The sequence below is a fragment of the Bos javanicus genome, chromosome 16, assembly GCF_032452875.1.
Source record: "Bos javanicus breed banteng chromosome 16, ARS-OSU_banteng_1.0, whole genome shotgun sequence".
Classification (NCBI taxonomy): Eukaryota; Metazoa; Chordata; class Mammalia; order Artiodactyla; family Bovidae; genus Bos; species Bos javanicus.
The window spans coordinates 60,607,602-60,626,303 of record NC_083883.1 but is presented as its reverse complement, the minus strand read 5'-3'; the positions used below and the strand labels follow the sequence as shown (position 1 = coordinate 60,626,303).

Below are 18,702 nucleotides of genomic sequence, written 5' to 3'. Positions count from 1 at the left end.
ACTGCTTTCATTTTACTTTTGAATCTCAGAAAGAAAAAAAAAAAAGCCTTAGAACCAACATCTTGGAACCAAACACTGTTGAATACATGAATTAAAAAAAAGAGAAAAAAAAAATGAAGGAACAAAATGGCAATCAGAGAAAAGCAGACTCATCTAAATTTAAAAAAAAAAAATAAAAATCATCCCATCAAAATATCATTAGTTTTGCAAAGACTAGGAGAGAAATCCTAATCTTAGCTTCAGTAGCTAGGTAAATCATTCTAGAACCTTTCCAACATGAAGTTGCCATTTTCCAGAAAACAATTAAAAAAAAAAAAAAAACACGTGAGGAACAACCCCCCCAGAGCCAAAAACAGGCTTCCTACCCAGGGATTGTTTTCATTTGCTCAGTGAAAAGCATGGTAAGGAGAGTCATGGTCAGGATTAGAGAGGACACACAAACGTCCATGTGGTGGATGCTATTCCTTGCTGTTACGGGAGTAGCTCCACACAGCTGTGAGCAGCGCTGCTCTGCTGGGAAACATGCTGCCCAAGATGCAGAAGGAAGACCACTGCCCTGGGGGGACGTTTAGGGAGAAAGCATATATTGGGTTGGCCAAAAAATTCATTCGGTAACAGCGTACACAAACCCGAATGAACTTTATGGCCAACCCAATACAACAGTAGCATCAGGTAAGGCTTCCCTTTAATCTTCTGCTTTTGGGGGTGGGGTGGGAATCTATATGGAGCAGGGCTGGTGATCAGTTTCAAAATTATGAAAAAAAACTAGCTCACACTTGTTAATATCATTAAATTTTTTTTCCTTTCCCTGATAGAGAACTCAGGGGGTAAGATACATATATATAAAAAAATCAGCATTATTAATTAACCACAAATCTAGCATAAGATTTATACTCTGGGAAGGTAACTTGTTTTAAGGATAAGCAAAACTTGAAAGAAATAAAGAACTACAAGGCTTTAAAAAAGATAATTAAAAAAAAAATTACTGCCAATGGAGTTTACTGAGGTAACAAGTTTAGATCTTTTAAAAGTCAGGAAGTAAGGGTTGGCCGGTGACTACCAGGGAAAAGGGGGTGGGAACCAGATATGATGTTCCCCGCTACTATGGTTAGAAATGATCTCTGAGCAGAAAGACTGGTAATATCTCAAAATGATTAAAAAAGAAGGTATTTCAGTATTAGGATAAATTATAATGTCTCAGTTCTAAGGACTAAAGGATTCTCTAGGGTTGACCCAAAGAAATTAGGCATTCATGAAAAATTATTTGACTCATAAAGGGTCAAAAAGAAGACTAAGAATGGCTGTATTTATTTATTTCCTGCAAGAGTAACAACTAAAGTCAAGCAACCCTTTTATTCAACAGTTGAAAACTTCCAAGTGGACAAACTCCCTTTTGTAACTTCCCCTCCAAGTGCCAACCTTTCAAAATAAAACAAACAAACAAAAAAATCAAACAGGGACTTTTGAAAGTCAAGTTCAGTTGGCAAAAGATGCCTTGACATTTTCATTCTGCCTGGCGTGAACGGCAGAGCAATCTAGTTCCGGCCTGACAGGAAGGGCTTTGAGTGTGGGGAGTGCAGGAGCTGGAATGTGTAGGAGGCCAGTGCATCGGGCCAGGGCTGGGAACTGCTCAGCTAGAGAACGGACGGACGGGGTTACTTGCCTGTTTGCATAATCTCATCTCCATTTATGACCTGTAATTTAACACAGTGGAGATATCACTTGCAACAGTAACTAGGCAGCTGCTTGCTTCTCCTAGGACGCCCTTTTCTGTTCTCCATTTGAGTCACCTGGAGAGATCCCTGGAGCAGGGGGGAGGTTGGGGTGGAAGGCAGCACAGCCCCTGGTCTGATGTTTAAGAAATGACCCCTTAGTACCATCACCAGGATCTCATCTCCTAGGACAGGGTCACTAGGGGAATACTCATCATCTCCCAGTTCCAGTTAGAAAGTGGCTGACCCCAGGGGGGCCGCGGAGCATGAACTGACTCTAGGAGATGAAGAGGCTGAATTCAGGGACAAGCCTGGTCTGGAGGGGCACATGGCTGCTGAGAGAGATGGAAACCCATTCACTGGGTACTTGTCCTGTCCTGTTTTGGGAAGTGTTGGGCCCGATGCTAGTATAAGGAAAGCAATTCACTTCAGAAATATTTTTTAACTGCCAGTGGCACCAAGGCAGGTATCAGGGGCACGGAAGTAAGTGTGCATTACCTCACTGGGAAGCTTTCACCCCAAAACATGTCCTCATTCTAGCAAATGTTGCTGGAAGGGTTGCTCTGCTCCATCAAACACTTAAGATGTTAAGTTACTTAATCTTTCAGAGGAAGAGGCATTTGCTACAAAGGATACCAAAGGATTTTCACAGTCTTTTGCTAGAAAAGGATTTTTAATGTGTCAGTGAGACAGCAGCTGGAATTGGGAATCCCCTTCCTTTTAAGGGGATTATAATTTTTGAAAAGCTAGCTTTAGTGTTTATCATCTGTGCTGGGCATCATGCGATGGTTTTCAAAATGTGGTCTAATGGACTCCTCAGGTATGCTTTAGGGATCCAAAATGAGCCTCCTCTTAAAATTTACTATACAGTAATGCCTGTGTTTGAATGTGTAATTTATGATATTTAGCTAACCTGGACGTGATTTGATCCATTAGCTGAGAGAAGTCCTTGTTGTTGAGTGGTCAGGAGGAGCAGCTGGAAAGAGATCTATGGAAGGTGCCTCTGGTTCCACCAAAATAGTCCATAGAATCAAACCATTTGAAAACCATTGCCTTGAGGTATGGATCCAAACTATTGTCTAGTTTAGCCAGACTGCAAGTCTGACATTGACCAGTGCTTTGAGGATAACAGTTCTCCCATTCTGGAATGGTGACACCATCCTGTTAACTGAGAGAAGGCCCTTTCTTTCCAGAGCTTTTGAGCCCTGATGAATCTGTTTCCCTCCTTTGCCTTCACCTGCTATGCCTATGACTCCTGCTTCATGTCCAGCCATCTTACCTAGAAGTCAAAATCGGGGACAAGGTAGGATAGAAATCTTCAGAAGCTAATGATGAGGCTGCCTCAAAAGGCAACTAGGAAATCGGACTGTATGCACACAGCCATGAGTGGGACACCCCTAAGCTCCCTTTGCTAAGGCTGCCACGGTTTTAGACCAGCGGAAATTATTAAAACAATCTGTATTATCTTATTAGAATGAAAATCTATTTGGGTATAGTTATTCATAGAACTCTCTCTCATGTTGAAAAATCCCAAAGTGAACACTTAGCAATACTAGTTTTCCTGACTAAACTGTCTTTACCCAGGCTGTTTCTCTTAAGCCTCTTGGATAAATGCCTGTCGAGATAGCCTTGTCTCTGCAACCCTTCCTTCTCTGTCATCCACCCTGGGGACACATTTAAAGAAAGGACCAACTAAGAACTTTCTTCTGATTCTTAGGAGGTCTAAATATCTGGAAACTAGAGTTCAAGGGTCCAAATCTTTCTGGGAACTGTGCTCACAAGAGAGCACTGGCACTCGCACTTGACTTCCGGGTCTTGTGTGTATGAGGGAGGACGAGGCCCAGGACGCATACTTTCCGCGGCGGTGCTTTCAGCCTCGCTCCCTATTCCTTTGAAAAATGTACCCCATCCCACATTAGCTCTGTCAGGAAACCTGAGTGGGAATGGAATGTGTGTTTAAGAATACTGGGTGGTTCTACCATAGACTGATACTGGCTGAGAGGGAGAGGAGAAAGTGGGACATACAAAGGCCTTGCTCCCATTTTTATTTCAGACCTAACGGAAATGAGATGATACTTAAGGGTGAGAAACACAAGCCTGCCTGGGTGGTCTTTAGGGAGGGGATATATTCAGTGGCCAAACCAGCCACATCCAAACGGCACTTGCCTCTCGTTACTTGTTTCACTCTAAGAAATACAACCGTGTTTTGCACTGAAAAGATGAAAAGGCATTAGAAACACTTCCTGGGTTTTGCTCTGAGAACCTGTGAGGAGCCCCTGGCCATCATTGTGTCGTTAGCATCACAGGTAGAAGCTACAGGGAGCAGACACCCAGGTTCTGATCTCATCAACTGTAAGAGGCTCTCCAAGCACAGCACCAATGGAGAAGGGCGGCCAAGTGAACCCCAGGCACCGATGCCTGTCACGGAACCAAAAGAATAACAAGGCAGGGTGCCTTCTGCAGCCCTGTCTTTCCCCTGAAGCTCAACTACTGTTTGGGGCCAGAGGCTGATGGCACAGTGGACGTGACTGACGAGACCGTGAACGTCACAGCCAAGCAATGGTCAGTGGAGGTCACAAGCCAGACACATGCAGTGGACTTTTCACGGGTGCCCCCGAGAGAATGCCCTCCTTTCCAGAAGGAAAGAAGTAAACCCCGTCATGCACCTGGTTGAGATTTGTCGAGCACCTGTACTAAAGCAGGCTAAAACTTTGCTGGGTTAATGGATTCGTCACCAGTAAAGGAAGGAAAAGGTCGTAGAGGTCGCAAAGAAACATTTTAAAAAAGTCTTTGAAAGGTAATGCCGAGAACTTTCCAATGAGCCGTTTTCTGTTATATGCCTTGGTGTTTGCAAGGGATGGGAAGTTGGGAGATAACAGTTATGATAAACCAGTCGCTTCCACTAGACTGAGAACCTGCTTACCTGTGCATCGATTATTTTTTGCTTTGCATCAATAACTGCCTGCATCTCAGCATGATCCTTCTTCAGTTCCTCTTCCACAGCCATTAGCCTAGAATGGGGCGGGAATGAGAGACCAACAGCTTCAAGGAGCGAGCAGGCTAACACACAGAACAAGACACCCACACTCAGGACAGCTCAGTGTTGCCACTCCTTCCTAGCGCAAGATCTGCACTAGGCTCTGTCTTCTCACCTGACTTGGGAGAAGACATTCAGAGCTGATGCCTCTCCTGGGACTGGATCCCAAATGTTTCCATCTCCTCTGCAGTAGCACTCTCACCATCATTATCTCCCTCTCTTCTATCAGATCCTTTCCTTAGCACAACTTATTTCATTTTAAAACAGCAAACCTACTGACACAAATCAAACCCTTTTTTAATCTCATTATTTTGTGACAGCTGACCTTTCCTTCCCCTGAACAGCTAAATGTCCTCTGAGTGTACACGACACATAGTAGGTCTACTTTTTTTCTCATGCATTTCATATCTTAATCCCCTGACGTTTAACCCCATGGAAGGGCTCTCAGTAAGACTGCTAAATCCTTCTGTGCTGCTAAAACAACAGACCTCTTTCAACCTGCCTACGGCACTTAACAACTGAAGCACAGCGGTTGTGAGCATTGAGCTAGGGCTTGACTACCTGGCTTCAAACCCGTTGCACCACTAAGTGACCTTGGGCAAGTGACATAATGAATTTGTTGCCTGTTTCTTTATTTGTAAGAGGAGAAGAAGAATAATAATGCTGACCTCAGAGGCTGGCATTAAACAAATTATCAGTAACAGAGTAAACAAATTTTATTTGTAAAGTGCTTAGACAAGTGCCTGGCCCACAGTCAGTGCTATGTAGTGTTTCGTAAAATTGCACCCCTCCCTTGGTCTTCCTCGGACGTTCTTGGCCCTCTGCCTTGATTCTCTGGCTCTAAAGATGTGCAGTGTCTTAGACCTCTCTGGACTTGTAAAAATCTAAATTAGTCTTGGACGCTGGATACTGACACTTTTAAAATTCAGTTTTGCTCTAAGACCTCTTAAGTGAGTCACTAAGTTTTAACTGTTTCTGATTGTTACAACTAAAGAAAATTTGGCTACCTCAGAGGAAGTGCACTAAGGTCTCACATGTGGAAAAGTGTAAGAGATACAGCCAGCCTTCACCCCTGTAGAGAGTATCACGGAGGACACGCAGTGCTTGCTTTAGGATCCTCTAGCCATCATCCCGCCTCTTCGTGCCCCGAGCCAGCCCATGTACGCTCCCAGGCGGCCTCTGACCTGCTGATGATGCTCTTCATCTGGCTGTCCTTCTCCTCCTGCTGCCTGCGCAGCCGCTCCTCGCTGTCCTCCAGCCGGGCCTTGTACTCCAGCAGCAGCTTCTGCATCTGCTGCTCCTGCACTAGCAACCGGCGCTCATACTCCTCGAGTCGCCGGCTGGACACGCGCAGGCGCTCCTTCAGTTTGGTGATTTCCTGTTCGTACTAGAGCAGAGGACAAAGAAAAGTGAAAGTGTTAGTCGCTCAGTTGCGTCTGACTCTTTGTGACCCCATGGACTGCAGCCCGCCAGGCTCCTCTGTCCATGGGACTTTCCAGGCAAGAATACCAGAGTGAGTTGCCATTTCCTTCTCCAGGGGATTTTCCTGACCCCAAGGATAGAACCCAGGTCTCTCTCCAGCATTGCAGGCAGATTCTTTACCATCTGAGCCACCAGGGAGAGCAGAAGAGAAGAGATGCCAAAGACAAGGAGAGAAAAACTAGAGCTACCCTGGTTTTAGATGTCAGTGATTGATTTTTTTTTTAATCAAACCCTAAGCAGTATAGCTGGATGCTGCGTGAGCAGCCATTCCATGGCTGCTGATACTCTTCAAAATGATCCCCAGGCATACATGGTAATGGAGCTCTGCCTGCCTCCTTAACTCTGCATTCCAAATGTATATATTTATATATCATTCTCCACACTAAACTAGAGGTTGCTGCAAGCCACATCAATACCAATCTGTGATGGTATCCAACGGGAACAGGAAAAAAAAAAGAAGGCCAGGCAGGCACTTAGAAGCTTAAAATAAGCCAAAAGCCAGCTGTCTACAAGAGAAAGGCTTCTGTAGCATCTCCTGTGTTGTAGGATCTCTGACATGGCTTGACTCATCAGATTGCCATTCTTTCACCCTTAGAATCAGCCCTTTAAAGAGCAAGCAGCACTTCTGTACTGACAAGCTACTAAATCAATACTTTTATAGCACAATATGTTATTGCTGCTTCCTCCCTGTCCACGGAAGCGTAACACTCAGGTCACAGGCTCTAAGCAAAAGGCCCACGTGTTCTTTAACACTGCCTCTTGGCCCACTTTTATGATGCTGTTCATCTGCCCAATTTGCCACTGCTTGTTGGAACACATATATACGCCTGTTTTCTCACCAAAGTTTTATATAACAAATTCTCACTCAAGTTTCATAGAATTCAATTGGTTACCTGGTCCTTTTTTGTACTGAAGCTACTGTGGTTGGGGTCTGAATAACTGGAATGTCAAATTTCTGGATGAGGTAAGAAGCATTAAGTTTTCTTGTATATGGTCTACTCAAATTTGTTAGTCATTAATGATAAACCTATATGTTGCTTTGTAAAATGCAATGTATTTTCATGTCATATCTCATTTAATCAACAATTGGACAATTAGCTTCTGCCTATCCAATGTCATGGTCCTACACTATGCTTATTAATCCAGAAGGTCAAAGATGACAGTTCTTACACAGTCTGAAGAGGCAGACTGCATCAATAAGCACAGCTTTTAGGATTATGCTGATAAACAGAAGCTAGTTGTCTGGCTAATTAAATGAGATAATGCTGTACATGACATCATGGTTCTTGTGTCATAATCCTTTTTCTTCATGTCAACTTTTCTTAACAAAACTGAAGCAATAGTTAATGTCTTTTTTTTCAGTTTTTTTCTTTTGATGTTGATGTCTTTTAAAAATCATCTATAGCATTACAAATTCTTTATCCAGAAAAGGAGAAAAGGAAACAAAAAAAGGCAAAATCACTACAAAGATATAGAAAGGAAGTCTAGTCCAAGGGTAATTTTGGACGTGTTTAGTTATACAGAAACACGAAATATTCACTTAAAATGATTAGAAATGAATAACAGAATTTTCTTGAAATTCAGGGAACCCATATTAAAACAAAATATATATTAGAATGCATTCTCCCCTTGCACTAGAGCTTGAAGTCAACTTGATGGACATCTCTGCATATTTTCACATGCAGCCACTACTGAAATAATATACATGAATATGCATCGAAGGGTTAACATAAGAGGTGGAGCTGAACTTGGGGAGATCACGTTCCTGACTAGATGACCCTGTGTGTGGTCTACCAGTGGGGACAGTAAGTCAATAAGCGCAGACTACATCCTACCTTCTCAGCATGCTTGGCTTCGTCCTGATTTTGCTCAGCCTCTTCCACGTCCTCTTCATACTGCCCATTGTTCAGGACCCAGGCTGCTGTCCTCTCGACTGGGGACATTGTGGCGGAGTCCACAGGTGACTGAACCTGCATCAGAAATACCCGTTAGCATTTCCCGAAAGAGCTCATCTGCAGTTATGTTCCACAAAGACAGCTATTCTTGGAAGGCATAACTGTGATCCCTGTTTTCTGATAAATGCTCTCAGTTCTAAATAATATTACTGCCAGGGCTGGGGGTGAGAGAAGAGGATATCCATTGGTATAAGAATAAATATTCAGAAATATTGTAAACAGAAATCACTTCTAAGAATCTGCCTCCCCACACCACGCCCCCACCCCCAAACAGGAAAAGCCAAGGCCTTAAAACTGTTAATTAGTCCAGTGGTTTCATTAGGTCATTACCTAATGAAATTACAGTGTTCACAGAGGAGAGAGAGAAAATGCAACTTGATGGCTGACTGCTCGGGTGAGGAAACACCTGTTTAACCAGGAATGCTCAGGAACCAAGGAACCGTTTAATGCTAAACAACTCACAAGGTAGCTAACCGATTTATATATCAGAATGCCAAGTTCTTAATTTTCACATCAGCCATTTAGGGAAAGAGAAAAAATCACTTTTCGATACTGGTGTTTTGATATTGGTCATTTTTATAGAGCACTGACTTCTTGATGGGTTAAGATCCATAAGTCCATATTTTACCAGAAAGTTTCTTGATGAATATAGCATCACAACAATGGATATCAGCCTAGTCCAAGGGATATTTCTATCCAGTTAGGAGAGCTAGATAAATTGCCCTTTTGTAAGGGCAACAGAAAAGGATGCAGAATGAAAAGAATTCTGGCCTTGAGTAGCAACTCTACCACTTACCCTGTCCCTTAATCTCTTAGATACTTTTTTCCATCTATTGAGTAGGGTTACCACCACCATCAGTACCTATCCCGAGCATCTCCCTGGGAGTTCCGAGGATGGAATAATACAATGTATGTAAAAATTCTTTGGAAACTACAGAGTACTATAGAACTTAGATGTTATTACTATATTTATCTTAGAAACCTTGCACTGGATATGACAATTTGTATTAGGCTACTACTGGGTTTTCCTGGTGGCTCAGAGGTAAACAATCCTCCAGCACTGTAGGAGACATGGGTGGCTCGATTTCTGGGTCGGGAAGATCCCCTGGAGTAGGAAATGGCAACCCACTCCAGTATTCTGGCCTGGGAAATCCCATGGGCAGAGGAGCCTGGCATGCTGTAGTCCACGGGGCTGCAAAGAGTCAGACATGACTTGGTGACTAAACAATAATGACTGAACATAGTGGTTCCTTCCTAAACAATGCTGGAAATAGACAGCAAGTTATTTTTCTCTAGCTTTCCTGAGAAACAGATAGAAAAAAGCATTTTCTGTGAGTTAGCCTTTTTATAATTAAAATCAATTTCTACTTTGAGGAGCAATACTCTATAAATAGTTGGAAGGGAATTTTCTCTCTCATGCAGAGCTATAAGCCTTAAGAATCTTTATCTTGTTCTGGAATAAAACCTGGTTAAACTCTAAATATATAGATATTTTAAAATAAGGGGTATTTTGATCACTTTGAGGTTTAGAAAGACTAGATGAAAAAAGTGGATGCAAAAGCAAAAAGGTTATTTGGGCAGACTGAAAAATATTCATACAAAAGTAGTAGGAGGGGCTTCCCTTGGCGATCCAGTGGTTACGATCCGCCTGCCAATGTAGGGGACTCAGGTTCAGTCTCGGGTCGGGGAAGATCCCACATGCCGTGGGGTGACTAAGCCCGTGAGCCATCAACTTCTGAGCTCAAGCGCTCCAGAGCCTGTGCTCCACGACAAGAGAAGCCCCAGCAAGGAGATGCCTGAGCGCTGCAGCTAGAGAAAGCCTGTACGCAGCAGTGAAGACCCAGTGCAGTCAGAAAGAGATATGAATACAATTTAAAAAAGTATGAAGGTATTTCTTAAAGATTTGAAGAAGAACCTGGTTTGGTTGATTTATACAGATGACGGATATGCATCTATAAAAATGGCTTCATGCCTGTGGTACACATAAGCAACTGGGAATGAACTTCTAGAAATTCCTTCTTTAAAGCCATTTTCTCCACTGTCTCAAGAAAAACATAAACATGTCTTAAACTGCAGTCTCCTCAGTTCTCAAAGTCTACCTTCATTGCCACTGTGGTAGGGATGCTTCTTATGCTTCATTCATTTGTGGATCATTCTCATTATTTTTGTCATAACCACATCATCACTGACATATTATTTATTATAATCAATAATAAAACAACCATTTCCAGTTTGCTAAGCAATATTATCAGTAAAATCATGAGTTTGATGTTTATATATATTTATAAATAATTCATATTAAGTCAAATATTTTTCTAATATACATTAACATAATTACATGATTAAATAACTTGTATACTTAAATTGAGTATCACACTTTGGGAACACTGATCTATAGAATTCATTTATATTAAAATAGGTGATAACTATCTACTTCAAAAGTTATTATGAGAAACAAATGAGAGAGCATATAGAAGCAGTTTGTAAACCACAAGTTCCTTCACACACACACACCCTGGGTTCTCCCTCTACTGGATTTTGAAAGTAAAGCACAATACATTGCTTTAGTATTGGCAGAGAAAAATGGTTTAACAAGGGGTTTAGGTTTTACTTGACGTATGTACACCTGAAAGGCAAAATATTATGGTTCTGAGTCTTTAAAAATTAATAGAAAGTCCATACTTAGAGGAGACAAATGTCTTTTTAATTTCATAATCTTATCACTTTACTACATAGGGTACGGCAAAGCTGCTCTTCTGTGAAACCAGGATTTTCTTTTCAATTGCTGCTTGAGATGAAGCCGTTGCTAAAATGAGTAACTTTACTCTTTGTAATTTATAACTTCAAGGAAGCTAATTTAATAGCTTTCTGCTTTATAGTTAACAATAGGTTGCTTGAAAGAACTTTCCTTCCCTGTGATTTGTTACAAGGAACTAATTAATGAGTGCCAATAAATGCACTACAAACTAACAGTATCCCTAAGAACATACTAAGGAGAGATCTTAGCCCCTAGAAGCATATTGAAAACAACTCCTTAGGTAATCCGGGCACTAACTGTAAAGTGAGAAGTTGGAAAAGCAAGAGTTAGTTCATTTCACTGGTGGTGGTGGTAGCTACCGTATCAGCACAGGGACTATGTCCAGTGAATTATAAGAGGGTACAATGGGAACTGGGCATTTCACCCTATTCCTATTTTACTGGTTAAATCTGTTTTTCCTAATATATATTCCTAGCACTTTGCACGGCCTACAGTGCATGCATGCTAAGTTGCTTCAGTCATGTCCAACTCTTTTTGACTCTATGAACTGTAGCCCCCCAGGCTCCTCTGTCCATGGTATTCTCTAGGTAAGAATACTGGAGTGGGTAGCCATTCCCTTCTCCAGGGGGGATCTTCCCAGGGATCAAACCCGCATCTCTTACATCTCCTGCACTGGCAGGTGGGTTCTTTACTAGCACCACCTAGGATGCCCCATGGCATATGGTAGGTGGTCAGTAAGTTTTGAAAAACTAAATCAGACTAACAGAACTACTTGTATTTATGATAAAACCTAGAAAGGGCCGACTAAATCTCTGCAAGGAGATCAAACCAGTCAATTCTAAAGGAAATCAGTCCTGAATATTCACTGGAAGGACTGATGCTGAAGCTGAAATACTTTGGCCACCTGATGCAAAGAACTGACTCGCTGGAAAAGACCCTGATGCTGGGAAAGATTGAAGGCAGGAGAAGGGGATGACAGAGGATGAGATGCTTGGATGGCAACATAAAGGTGATGGACATGAGTTTCAGCACGCTCAGGGAGTGGGTGATGGATACGGAAGCCTGGTGTGCTGCAGTCCATGGGGTTGCAGAGTCGTACACAACTGAGCAATTGAACTGACTGAACTGATTATAAAAACAGAAAAAATAATACTGAACAAATAAGAAATAGTTATCTATACTGGAAGACAATGGAGGTGATATTTATTTAAAAATTATTTTTATTATAATATATTCTTCAAATGAAAGAACTAAATACTGTCTTTTATATTTATTTTACTGGTCTTATGAATGCTGGTCTTATTTCTTAATTAGACTCTCAACCCTTAAAGCATGGCCCCATATGTCACAGGAATTTTTTTTTTTGAATGGTAGTGACTATGTCATTGTGCAATGGATGCTCAATAAAATATCATCCATTTACTATTACTTTGGATTTTCTTTAGAATTCATACCAAAGTATAATTTATCACTAGGAGAAAGATACCCTATGTTTTTCCTCCAATCCTTTGGAAGTACATCAAAGGGCTTTTTCTCAGAGATTGTTCCATCTCCTTTATAAGATAACAAAATTTATTTCTTCTAGTTTATAGTCAAACAAATTGAGAGGAGAGATTGATAAGTTGCTTAGCTATAGCCTTCAGAAGAACATTTTCTCCACTGACGTTCAACAGTGGATCATAAAAGATGAAAAAGATAAAATGAGAAGGAGCAGGAATTCCTAAGAGGAATATCATCCTTCTGAGATAGAGCTTATATAGGGTGTCTCTGGGAAAAATAATTTGTTTTAGGGCAAAAAGGGCCAGAGAAAGCAGTTTCCATTGATCTTGGTTAGCCTGGCTATGCTTGAGGCTGACTGAGAATAGGCCAGTTCCCTGTTTAGTTACTAGACATAAATAAGACGTGCTACTTTCAACTTCCTCCTAATCTGAAATAATCAGGTTCCCAAAAATGAAGGCCACTTCTCCTATCAACACCAAAGAAAGGGCTGACTAAATCAGTAAACTCTGAGAATCCTAGAAGAGGTTGGTTAGGGGATCAGATCAGATCAGATCAGTCGCTCAGTCGTGTCCGACTCTTTGCGATCCCATGAATCGCAGCACACCAGGCCTCCCTGTCCATCACCAACTCCCAGAGTTCACTGAGACTCCCGTCCATCGAGTCAGTATGCCATCCAGCCATCGCATCCTCTGTCGTCCCCTTCTCCTCTTGCCCCCAATCCCTCCCAGCATCAGAGTCTTTTCCAATGAGTCAACTCTTCACATGAGGTGGCCAAAGTACTGGAGTTTCAGCTTTAGCATCATTCCTTCCAAAGAAATCCCAGGGCTGATCTCCTTCAGAATGGACTGGTTGGATCTCCTTGCAGTCCAAGGGACTCTCAAGAGTCTTCTCCAACACCACAGTTCAAAAGCATCAGTTCTTCGGTGGAGGGTTCAACAAATCCCAAAGTGAAAACTGTAGCATCATTCTAATAGACTTGGCAAATACCTAGTTAAAAAGCATCTTCAAATTGGAATTTCTAAGGTTAGGTAACATATTGTATCTGTACAACTCATATATTGTAAATAAAGTCTATTATGCACACAGAGTATATGACAGATCAAAAAAGATGAAGAGGAAAATTATTAAAAAGCCAAAAAGGGTCCAAAAATTAAAAGATGGCTTCCTAAAATATTCCTTCTCTGTAGATTGTTCAACTTCCTACTCAGTGGATGGAGAAGGACTGAAGCTAGTTACATTGTCAACAATGGCTGCTCCTTTGTGCCAAGATACAAATGGAATTTGCATGGGACAAAGCCTCCAATAAGTATAAATGCCTGTAGAACAATCCCCCAAAGAAATCCTCCAGTATTTGGGGAGAGAAGAATTCTCCAGCATAATAATTTGCAATTAAAATATGTAAAGGAATTTATATAAAAAATGTGCTGATTAGATAGAACATCTAGGCTTCATAGGAATGAGATGAGAAAAGCAAGCAGGAAAAAAAAAAAGAACCGAACAACAACAACAACAACATAAGCTTGAAAGAATAAACCATCTGCATAGAAAAAGTCAGTGTTAGGAAAAAACCCAGAAATATGAGCAATCAAAATACAGCGATTTCCAGTTTAACTGATATGACAGTGGCATTACCAGCAAAGGCACAACCAGAGATGAATATTTAAAGTTGTGCTGGGGCATCTTGCTACGGCTATGCCCCACTTCAGGACAATGTAACAGAGACGTTCCCAAGCTCATTAATGGCTATGGCTAGAAAGCATTTTAATTGGTGTCTGAAGACCATTTTCATTTGCTACCTTCATCCATCTGGAAAGTTTTCTATTCCCACATAGAATCATGTAGTGCTGCCATGATAGGTGTTAAATTTCCATATAGCAGAGATATTATAAATGACAGTTTCAGGTGGTCACACAAAAGGCTATTTGATTTACAATATCTATAAATAGTCTGAATCATGGATCCTGGGAACTGAGGACAACATGATAAAGCAGGGAAGGGTAAGCATTCTTCTTTTCTGTTTAGGGTTTGAACTAAGTCCAACTTTGCAAAGTAGGCAGAGGGCCCTCTGCCCTGTCTTGCCCCTCTCTGCCAATCTGATATTCTTCTCTACTCCTGCTCTCATCCTCAGGGCCTTCATGTTGCACTTAATGCCCCATGTAGACACTTACCTCTACACAGTAATCCATCTCTAAAATTACTTTTCTCTTCTCCTCTCAATAAACACTTCAGTTCTCTGAAAGGGGCTGATCTCAACTAGAAGCTAGCATAAAAGCAAGTGTGGAAACTTATTCACAATTAGATGTGAAAGACTGACAGCTTCCTAACACAAATTAAATGTATATAAAACATATATACACACACAAAAGATATATAGAAAAGCATTTTCATTCAAAGAAAGGAAAAAAATTATATAATCTTTATGTAAATTTTCTTTTTTCCTTTTCTTTAAATGAAAATGTGCATTTAATCAAATGAATTGATGAGATTTTTGGAAATATAACAAAAAAATATGAAAAATTTAAGACTGAAGAAAAAGTATTTCTCAGAAAAGAAGTGACCAACTAGGAGGTTTTGCCCAGGAACTTGGCTACCAGAATCTACCTAAGTTTTTCATCCCTTCTTCTACTTCTGTATCCAAGGATTCTGTAAACATTCTACTTAAAAAAACAAAAAACAAAAAACCAATAATTATCAAAGTAGTGGCAAGGGCTCTGATTACAGCAGAGAGGAGGCAGAAAGAGCCAAATCAGTAAATGCCTATCTATAAAAATGGAAATATATTAAAGAGATACATTGGTGTCTCATTGCAGTCTCCTCTGACCAGTGATTCTGCTGACTAAAGGATTTGTCATAGAACTTGTTTAATCACTTGTTTAATGATTAGTTTTCAAAAAAAATTCAATGAAGCTTTTTAGGAGAAGGTTCTTTTTTAGATGAAAGTAAGATATGTATATATGTACTCTTAGTTTATTTCAAGAGCAAAATATGTCTAGGTGCCTCAAAATGTAATATGTAAGGAAGAAATGATTAAATTCTTAAGAAACCTTTCTTATTTGTGAAGAAAAAAGTTTGATAATCTTATATTAAGTTTAGATGTGATACTAGCTGGGCTTGTCCATGTAAACAGAGAAAGAACAGATTTGCATAACCATTTAGTGAATACTTGTCAACCACCTGTGTTTCTTTCTATATTATGACCTCTCTCCTTTACCTTGCCTCTACAGGTGTTCAGCTTATTTTTCTAGTCATTTTCAGGAAAAGGCACATGGGACTTGCTATTTCCAGAGGGAACTGGGGTGTGGAGTAGAGAGTAGGTATATCAAACTCTTGGCTCAGAATGCAAAACTTTAGTGTGGAATCTTAAGGGAAAAAAATAAGGAGGATAAATGTGCAGATTCCCAAAACACATCCTAGTTGATCTGGGCTGTAGATTTCATATCTTAAGTTTCCAACCATTCCCTCAGCATCACAGATTTGTGCTAGATGCTGAGAGGTAGCTCAGCTGCTTGAAGAGATGGAAGGGTGCCTGCGTGTTGAGTCAGGCTACATTCTGCTACCTCACCTAGCCAGAAACCTCCCAAACTTTTCATTTCCTCTTTCCATTAAAAGGTTGCAGAAGATTGTTTTAAGCCGAAACCCTGTTAGTGACGGCATTTCCAAGTGATGTATGGACAGAGAACCGAGGACACAGCAGGACCAAGCGGCGGGCGGTCCCGCTCTGGCGCTCGTCCCTACCTGCTGGGTCTGCTGCCTCTGGATGGCTCTCACTTTGGGGACCGGGCTCTCTCTGGAGGAAGAGGACTGCTGTCGAGACCGGCTCCCGTTCTGCAGGGGCTCGGCCACCAGAGCCGCTGACGCCACCGACATGCTCCCGGTGCTCCGCAGGGAGGCGCTGTGCGGCAGGGACGGCGGGGCTTTGGCTCGGGCGCCCAGCCCCGCCGGGTCCATCTTCCGGAGCTGGGTCTGCCCCGTGCTGTTCTGCCGCGGCAGGGCGAGAGGTATGTGTCTGTCGGGCATGGTGTGGCGCCTGGAGAAGTCCTCACTCTGCGTGCTCCGTTTGGTGAAGTCCTCCATGCTGCTGTTGCTGGGTCCGCTGAGTTTGAAGTCTTCACTGTTACTTTGGCTCCTGGAACTGGCAGTGCTTAGGTTCTCCAAACTGGAGTCCACAGAGGCCTTTGGCATTGCAGGAATGGGGTTACTGAGGTGATAGACAGGGTTCTGGAAGGACAGGGGCTGGAGGCTGCCTGGCTGGTTCAAGGCTGGGTGCAGGGGCCTTCGCACTTGGGGTGCACTCTGGGGGGTGCTCTGGGTCTCCCGCAGTTGCTTGATGCTGGCCACCTGAGTTATGGAGAGCTGGCTTCCGGTCAAGCGCATGGGAACGTCGAGTATCACAGACGGATGCTCCGCTTGGGCTGCGTGCGTCTCCTGAAGGTCCATGAGGGAGATGCTGCGGCCATTGGGGAGGCTACTTTCCTTTTCATCCTTTTCCGAGTAAGTCATGCTCTGGGAGGAGGCTTGCTGGACCAGCAATAATGTCTTCCCTCTGAAATAACTGTCTGTGTTGTCCTGGCTTGGGGATTTTAGTTTGTGCAAATCACTGTGAAAAAGGAAAGGACCCTTCATTACTCCTGAGGCAAATTTAACAGTTAAGATTTCCTCAACTCAGGCATATAAACTCCTCAGAAAGCTCACAGGCCCGGTGAGTCTTCCTTACTAGTTTCTAAGCCCAGATTTCATCATCACAATACTCAGAATAAGATCCAACATTTTCAGTTTTTCGTCAAAGGTAGGGGTAATACTGGAGAAGGAAATGGCAACCCACTCCAGTGTTCTTGCCTGGAGAATCCCAGGGACGGGGGAGCCTGGTGGCTACCGTCTATGGGGTCACACAGAGTCAGACACGACTGAAGAGACTTAGCAGCAGCAGCAGGGGATAATACTGTGAGAACCACCTCCCTCCCTGTCTTAGATTTTTACTAGAATTCCGATCATTTCCTAGTTAGGTTTTAAACTACCCGAGGTATTCCAATTCACAGTTAATTGGTTCTGTCTAACCCTTCCTGGTAGGCTGCAGTCCATGGGGTTGCACAGAATCGGACATGACTTTAGCGACTTAGCAGCAGCAGCAACCCTTCCAGAAGCCCTCAGTGTACAACCAAAGGATCCCTACTACAGGCACAGGTCTTACCAATATAGAAAACAAAGTCTACGTGTTAACATTGTATCCACCTGTCCAGCTGACACTGCTGCTGCTAAGTCACTTCAGTTGTGTCTGACTTTGTGCGACCCCATAGACAGTAGCCCACCAGGCTCCCCCGTCCCTGGGATTCTCCAGCCAAGAACACTGGAGTGGGTTGCCATTTCCTTCTCCAATGCATGAAAGTGAAAAGTGAAAGTGAAGTTGCTCAGTCGTGTCCGACTCTTCGTGACCCCATGGACTGTAGCCTACCGGGCTCCTCCATCCATGGGATTTTCCAGGCAAGAGTACTGGAGTGGGGTGCCATGCGGCCTGACACAGCCAGTTCTAAATTGATTTCAACTGAGGTTCTCAGATCTCTGAGTGCTACAATACATGAAAATACCAATTTCATAGAGCCCTTAGTCTTCTATTAGGCAGGACATATGTTTTTTTAAATCACTCAGTCCTATCTGAAACTATAGCCTGCCAGGCTCCTCTGTCCATGGGATTCTCTAGGCAAGAACACTGGAGTGGGTAGCCATTCTCTTCTCCAGGGGATCTTCCTGACTCAGGGATCGAACCTGGGGCTCCTGCATTGCAGGCAGATTCTTTACCTTCTGAGCCACCAGGGAAGCCCAGGCTTTTTTATTTAAATAAGTTTTTTGAATATAACTCTACAATATCATTTTAGGAGAAAAGTATCCTAGATTATGTGTATTATTATGACAAACAATTGGATTTATCTCAGAAGATTCTTTTCAATTGCTCATGAGTTTAAAGCTGTAAATTCAAGAATGAAGTTCAATAGATTTCCCCACAAATCTCTAAACATCATCTCCCTCTGAGGTAAGCAGTTCCAGTTCTTTCCTAAGTTCATACCTGTCAGTAGGGTCTTCAAATATTTTCTGCAGCCCAGAGGAGAGGCTTCCACTGACATTTGGACTGGAGTTATGCTCAGTGAAGCGTCTCAGTTGCTGTTGTATTGGTGTAGGATTAGTCAGAGATTTGGTAATATCAGCAAGAACACGAGGGAGAGGTCCCAATTTTGCCACGGTTGCCTGTAGGAAGGAATTTTCACC

General features: G+C 42.3%; 1 protein-coding gene across 10 annotated transcripts in view; it reads right to left on the bottom strand.

Annotated features, from left to right (window-relative positions):
* RASAL2 (RAS protein activator like 2) overlaps positions 1-18,702 on the bottom strand; it is a 399,967-nt gene that overhangs the window by 6,486 nt on the left and 374,779 nt on the right. For 4 of the 10 annotated variants that reach the window (XM_061383302.1, XM_061383297.1, XM_061383306.1 and 1 more), the window contains 6 exons: positions 18,503-18,702; positions 16,180-17,041; positions 8,067-8,201; positions 5,934-6,136; positions 4,636-4,723; positions 1,664-1,694 (listed from right to left, as the gene is read on the bottom strand). In XM_061383302.1, the coding sequence (XP_061239286.1) occupies positions 1,664-1,694; positions 4,636-4,723; positions 5,934-6,136; positions 8,067-8,201; positions 16,180-17,041; positions 18,503-18,702 (1,519 nt within the window). The remainder of the gene's footprint in view (positions 1-1,663; positions 1,695-4,635; positions 4,724-5,933; positions 6,137-8,066; positions 8,202-16,179; positions 17,042-18,502) is intronic. The other 6 variants (XM_061383303.1, XM_061383298.1, XM_061383307.1 and 3 more) reach the window with 3 other exon arrangements.